Source organism: Pteropus alecto, unplaced genomic scaffold, assembly GCF_000325575.1.
Source record: "Pteropus alecto unplaced genomic scaffold, ASM32557v1 scaffold146, whole genome shotgun sequence".
In the NCBI taxonomy this organism is placed as follows: domain Eukaryota; kingdom Metazoa; phylum Chordata; class Mammalia; order Chiroptera; family Pteropodidae; genus Pteropus; species Pteropus alecto.
The window spans coordinates 5685552-5693084 of record NW_006442107.1 but is presented as its reverse complement, the minus strand read 5'-3'; the positions used below and the strand labels follow the sequence as shown (position 1 = coordinate 5693084).

Genomic DNA, 7533 nt, shown 5'->3' with positions numbered 1-7533 from the left:
ACTTCTAATGAGAGCAGGTCTGATGTGGAAGGCGTTGGAGAAGGAAAAGTTTGATGCACAGTCTGCATCCCAAAAAGCCTCTGACAGCCAGAAACAAAAACAAAACAAAACAAAAACTCCACAGCAGATTCTTCCAGTCTAAAAGGACCACGTACAGACAATTTCAAAGTAAAGCAAGAAGGCATTTACAAACTTTTACCTTACTGGGGAGGAAGAGGGATGTCAAAGTATAGTCTTGGGAACATAAGCATTGGTTTACAAAGGCCTGAACCGAAAGGACAAATTATATGGTTAACTTGCATTTTAGAGACAGAATTAAGAGAACCATAACAATTGCAAACCCCGCCCCAAGCCCTGACAATCATTGCTTCTCGGTCTCTTGATTGGTCAGTGCCATGAAAACTCTCTGGATTAAACATGCTAATTTTAACATTGATTGGCATGGTAAAGAATCCATCTCTGCCTAGTGATTGGTTGACCTGTCTAGGCTCTGGCCAATCCTGAAAGGGGCGGGCTGGTTAAGCATCAGGTTTCCCCGAGCTGCATTCTTTGGGTGTACTTACTGGTCGGTCAGTAACTACTTTTCTCCTTTCTCTCCGGCCCTAACGCGGAGTCTGATGGAGCTTTCTTACCAGACCCTCAAAGTCACGCATCAGGCGCGGGAAGCGGTAAGGAAAGCATGTACAAAAAAGAACTGTACCAGGAACTCGTCTTCCCATGTTGCTGCAGGCCGATTTGTGTGTCTCCGGTTGTTATGGCGACAAAAATCCATCGCCCGAGTGGCGCAAGCGCATTGAGGTCCTGTTGGCCCCACTGGTTAAATCCGGGGGCCGGTCTTGAGGTTGTGATAGTGATAGGATGGATCCCGAACAGACAGAGGCGGGTTTGGGAGTGAACGGATTTGATAATAGGGTGGGCAAAGTCGGTTTGTGACTGAGGAAATAGGGTGTCACAGGGGGTTATTATTAGACAGGCTGCATCTTGATAGATGAATGGTTTTGGAGAGTGGTCAAATGAAAATTGTCGAAAGGCAGGACAGTGTGACCTGGGAGTTATGATGCTAGGTTCTGGTTATGATTTGCCACTACACAAGGCTGAGAGAACTTAGGAATTTAATTCTTTCGGGTTTCAGTTCTCTTATTTGAAAGTAAGGTAATTGGACTGTAACCTTTTTCACATGAAGGTTATATGAACTTTAAAATACCGTACAGTGGTTTCCTGTTGTCTATCATCTGCTAACTAGCCAGGAATACTTTTCAACGTGAATTGAAGACGTACTCTATGCCAGGCACTGGGGAAATAAAAACAATGTTGTGCTTTTGTTTTTGTTTTTGTTTTTTTTTTTTTGAGGAGGGGGAGTAAAATTAAAGTGAAAAATAAAAATAGTATTATCTGGGCCCCACTTCCGGAGATTCTGATTTACTCGTTTTGGATGGATCCTGGGCATCAATATTTTCCGAAAGCTCAACAGGTGATTACAATGTGTAGCCAAGGTTATGAACCATTGCTCTAGTGTCTCCCACCTTAAAAAAGAAAGCTAATAATACAAAAAAATATAATCTCTGTTTGGCCTCACATTCCCCCTCACCCCCACCTCACTTGAACTACTTGGGATGGCTTTTAATAAAGCAGATTCCTGGACCTCAAGAAGACTTACTAAATCAGAAACACTCTGGGGTGAGGTCTTGAAAATTGCACTGTTAACATACAATCCAGGTTTGAAATCCACTGCCTTAAATGGTCTCATACATTTTCATGGCTTCCAACCCCCCAAATTGACTCTAAACTGGACTTCGTTGCTGAGCCCCAAACCCATGTGGTGTCCTAGAAGATGGAATATAGAGAGGACAATGAATCAACTGATTACTTGACAAATCACTAAATCACAAAATACTATCTCAAGTATCTGTATCTTGTTCAATACCTAACTTTTAACCTTCCTCTCTAAAACTTGTCTTTCTTCCCCAATCTTCCTCCACCATCCACCCAATTGCTCAAATCAGAATTCTCAGAGTCATCCTTAGCTGCTGCCTCCTCCTAGTCCTTCCTCTCTGTCTTCAACATAAGGAAGACATCAGCAAATCTTATTGATTCTACTTCTATAATGGATCTTTAGTCATCCATATCTCCACAGTCACAATCCTGGTCCAAGCCACCATAATCTCTTACCTGAAACCACTTTAATAGTCTCTTAACTATTCCCCCTGTTGGTTTTTGCCTCCCTCCAGTCCATTCTTCATTCAATAATCAGAATGATCTTAAAATTGTGTCACTCCTTGGCTGGATCTTTTTAGTGGCTTTCCATTACACTTGGGATAAAACCAGCAAGCCGTGACATGACCCGCAGAGCACTGCTTACGCATCCAGTCTCTTTCTCACCACCTTCCACTTTGCCTCCCACTGCTCCAGGCACATCATCTCTGAACTCCATATACTCTGTACCATACAAATTAGTGTTAAATTGTGAATAATTTATATTATTATCTGTTTCCTGCCTGTAACATAGCCTCTCTAACAGAATTCATGTAACTATAAGGCAGAGACCCAGTTTTATTTCTTGTTTTATTCCCCAGATGGTGCTGAGTGCAGTATTTAGGTATAGCTTCATCTTTTGGGATCTAAGTGCAAAGAATTGTGCTGATTAGGGGGTATGGAGAAGGAAATAAGGTGGAGGTGGGTGTGGCGATCCAGTGAACTGGATGTAAAGAGGATTTTCTGTCCATAGGAATTTTGATCATCTACAGAGTCTACCGTATTAGGATTTCCAGGATACTGCCTTTTTATTTGGTTGATTTTCATTTTTGTTTCTAATTACATGCATACACACACACACACACACACACACACACACACACACACACACACTCACATATTTCAATTTGATTTTTATTTTTACCAAAGTAATATCAGCACATAGTTAAAAATTTTAATAGTTCTACAAAATTAAAAAGAAAGTCTCCTGCTTCACCTCACCCTCCCCAGAGCAACCACTTTCCCTTCTTTTAGCAGCTTCTTCAAAATAACAAGTTTATACTTCTGAATTTTGATTTTTCATTCTTAAATGTAATTTACTCACTTTTATGGAGAATGAGCATTTGGATTTCTTCTACCTACCTCACTCCTTCCCCTTCTTCTACCTGTAGCCAATACTTCCCTTCCCCCATTCTCCTGAGATAATTCTATTACAATTTTTGTCTAAATAAATATTCAGTATTTATGTTAATCTGACAATGTAAATATTATTCAGAGAGCCATATGGTGCACTACAATTATATTAACTTTTGGTGCAGGACTCGATCATATCTTAACCAATGCCTTATTCTTTGGCTTAGTTTTCTATATATTTGATACTGCTGCCTTCTTACACTTTCTGACAGAACTATAAAATTCCTCTCCACATGGTGAAGCTCACCAGGAATTTCTCAGGTCCATTTTTTCCCCCTTAGAAACATCCTCTCAGTACCTCCTGAATCCTTCTGCTGTGAACTGGTTGCTCTCTGGGCTTGCTATGCAGATTTCTTCCTAGGAAACCCCTTTCTCTCTTCCATGCGTCAGAAATCCTGTTTCCTGGATCTCGTGTCCGCCTCCTTCCTGCCCTATATCCCCATTTTAGTGAAACACATCAACCAATAGTTACTTGAGAAAAGGTACATGGAAGGTAAAGTGTTTGAAACAAGGTATGTATGAAACTCTCTATTTTCCCACTTTGTCGATGGCTTGGCTGAGATTAATATTCTAGGTTGGAATTGATTTAATCTCAATTGTGAAGGGATTGCTCCATTATTTTTTAACTTCCAATGTGACAGTGACAAGCCTGATGCTATTCTTTCTCTTTTTCCCTGAAAGCTTTAGGAATCTTCTAACATCCTTGGGTTCTGGATTTTCATGAAAATATTGCTTGCCGAGAATTCTTTTTCATTCACAGTGCTGGCATGCAGTGTATGGGCCATTTAGATCAGGAAATTTATGCCCTCGATTCTATAAAATATTTCTTGCATATTCTTGCATATTCTCTCTTTTCTCTTTTCTCCTTTCCTTCCCTTCCCTTCCCTTGCCTTCCTTTCTCTTCCCCTTCTTCCCTCCCTTCCCTTTTCTTTTTTTCCTCTCTTCTTTCCTTCATTCCTTCCAAATGGAGCTTCTAATTATGTTGTTTTGGTTTACTTTGCTTAATCTTCTTGTTTTTCTTATCAAGAGATTGTCACAGCATCTGGTTATTGCAAGATGGCATAGCTTCTTCCATCTCCCTAAGGAGGTTTTATTTTTGTTTGTTTTTCTTTTTTCTTTTCTCCCTCCTTTCCATCCCTCCTTTCTTCCTTTCTTTTCTCTTTCTTTCTTGGTTTTCTTTGCTCCTTGGATTGTGTCTGTTTACCCTCAAGTTCCTTTTTGCTTTTCACCCTGGAGCTCTGTTTTTCATGTGGGAGACTTTCCTCTAAAGTCTGGTGAACTTTGACTGAAGTGAGACACCTTAAAGCTAATTAGAACTGTATGTTTTAGAAGAATCATGTCTGATAAAGATGGGTTCTCTATAGGATGATCAGGTAGCCATAGGCCTTTTCATTGGGGCATCCTCAAATGTCAGCATCTGTAGGTCTTCTCTGTGAGGTCTTCAGTTTCTCCAAGGAGAAAGCCTCTAAACCCCACTACAGGGAACGAGGGCAAAATAAGGATGGTTGCTACTGATGTTGAGGTCGAACAGGGAAAGACAACTGTGTGTGGGGTGGGGGGCTGGTCCTTACTATTCAGTATGTAGAGTATAATTAATTACTCTTTTCTTAATTGAGTACTTAATTACTGTTTCCTCCACACACCCTGGTGTCCTAAAGTCCAAAGCTTCTCTAGTGAATTTCTCTGAGAGTCACGTCCAGTGTTCTGCCAAGGAAGGGAAGGAACTGTCACCCGATCGGGATGGGGTAGGGAATCTGCTATACCATGTTCAGCCTGTTCCTCACTCTTTACTTCAGCCCTTAGAGGTTCCTGGTGACTCTAGAAATACTTGGTGCCCTTAGTGCCTATAATGTTCTAGGGCCCTGTCACACATATCTGCTTCTCATTGACTACTTTCTCTATCGGTGTTGGTTTTCCTTGATTTTGGCTGTCTTTGCTTTTGGCTTTCTTCACTTTCCTAAGTCAGTGGGCATTTATTCATTTGCTTTCTAACTGTCAATTTTATTGTCATACCTTTTATCACCTCCTCTACCAGAGTCTTTGTTCTTGATGAATCATAGGATTTTTATTCCTTTACCATCATTTTCATGTGGTTTTGGGAAGGAACAGAGATAAATGGTCTCTAGAACACTTTTTATTTTTATGGGTAATTATTGAGTGCCTACTGGGTACAAAAATCACACTAGTTGTTTGGCAGAGGGTGGCTTCAGAGAAGTGACTATAAAAAACTAATTTGTGATTCATAGCTAAAAGATAAGTTTATTTTTTTGTGGATTTCAAGTTAGGCATTTATCATACATCTGTTTGTATATTCAAATTTAGTTTTAAATGTGGTTACTTCTTTGGATAAGATACAGGCTAGTGGCTGAGCATAAAAGTGGGAGTTTAGACACATTTTAATTCATATCCTGGTTTTTACTTAACACTGAGGTAAATATGCGTTTATTCATCAACTCGTGCAATAAACACAGTGTCCACTACGTACAGAACATGGTACTCTTGTTTTGAGATATCCATAAATGGGAGCCTTGACACTGTTAATTACCTTTAGGAAATGTCTTTTCTCTTGATTTTTCATGATACTACAGTCTCCTAGTGTTCTACTTTCCTTCTTGGCCTCCTTGATGAGCTTCTCTCTCATCTTCTTAAATTCTTGTTCTTTAGGATCTGAATTTGCGCTTTCGTGGTCAGCCTGTGTCCCAGACTTGATAAAGTGTTCCTCCTTGATGCCATGAATAGAGATCACCACCCTCATCCTAGGAAGTTATAATAGAATTTTTCCTCACTGGTTGCTTCCCTGCCTGCCATCCTAGTAGACTCTATGCTCCTTGAGGGCAAAGACTCTAGCAAGTTTCTTTTCTGACCAGTAAACTGATCATGCTATAGCAGTGCTTCTCAGTCTTTAATGTGCACACCAAACACTAGGATGTTTTGAAACCTCAAATTCAGATCCAGTAGTTCTGAGGTAGTAGTTCTGGGGTATGTATCATAAGCGCCCATGTAATACTGATGCTACTGCTGACCTCTGGGTAGCAAAGATCTGGAAATGGAGAATTTTCTCCTATTCCACTTTAAATTTAGTGTTTAATTAAAATAAGGCTATATTTGGTCTGCCCCTGCCACTTTCTTTTTCCCCAATTAGCATGTTAGATCTTCTAGAATATGCTAAGGGCGAGGAAGCTCTGAGGAGCAATTGCTTCAATGTTTTTAATTTGACCACACAATTAAAACAAACAAATAGTAATTGGGATCGATGCATACAAATGGTTTTGGGAAAGCCATAATTGATCCACACATTCATACAAAATAATCCTGAAACAAAGTTACTTTTATTTATTCTTATGTGTGATTATATATACTTTTCAAAAGTTACGACTTGGCCTATGTGAGACTTTTATATTAAAAATATCTATTATAAGCATTAACTAATTAATGAGGTGTTTGACTAGGTTTTTAAATGAGTGTTGTTAAATGCCTTAGTTTTTATTAATTGCATAGGCTCCTAAAAAAACAGAGTAATTGAAAATTTAATTACATCAATGTTTTTCTTCAAAGAACTAAGGCTTATTAAACTTTAAATGTTCAAACATTTAAGCATCTATTGAAATACCAATAGCTATAAACAATGTGCAGTTCTAAATACTAATTAAACAAACTCTAAATCATCATGAAGCTAAACTGAATTTTAAGTAACTCTTATGTTTTCAGTGCTCTGCTCTTACATAAGGAAGATTAACCACTTTGCTACTGACCATGGCTGCAGCCTTGTTGAACCACCATTCTTCCTGTACCTGGGCCAAGAAAGGCAGGTTGATCAGATAACCTGGAACACTTTGCTAATGTCACATCACTACTCTTGGAGACTTGTATTTTTTTTTTTAACGCATTAACTGAGAATATGAGAATATACAGATATAAATTTGTACATTTGATATTTTGGGCTATAAACATCCTTTCTTCCATTAAAAATAACATTTATTGGGTTTTATTTTTAAATACAAAAAAGTATATATCTCACACCCAGATAAACCTTTAAAGAAATTAATAATGCCTTCCGCTTTCAAATGTGATGGAGTAGCTGGTACCAGACTAGCCTTCCTACTATATGCAACTAGAAAACTGGACTAAATAAATGAATAATCTGTTCTCAGACACCGGACAATGTGATCATGAGAGAAGGCCTTCTGCCTGGAAGCAGTTACTGGGTTCCAGTGTACGCGGGAGTATCTAAGCACAGCACAGCAGATGAGACAGAGTTTGGCAAGACTCAGGTGGTTAGAGCTGGGAGAGAAGATCAGAGAGGAGGGAGCTATGCAAACAAATTGCTCCATAATTCTGAATTTTGGCCTGAATACTAAGCTGTGCATA

The 7533-nt window shown here is 39.2% G+C and overlaps 1 protein-coding gene across 1 annotated transcript in view; it reads left to right on the top strand.

Moving 5' to 3' along the window:
- The first annotated feature begins 596 nt into the window (after nt 1–596).
- Nucleotides 597–7533, top strand: part of KATNAL2 (katanin catalytic subunit A1 like 2) — a 62354-nt gene continuing 55417 nt past the window's right edge. The window contains exon 1 of the mRNA XM_006919926.3: nt 597–668. Within this exon, the coding sequence (XP_006919988.2) occupies nt 618–668 (51 nt within the window). The 5' untranslated portion in view covers nt 597–617. The remainder of the gene's footprint in view (nt 669–7533) is intronic.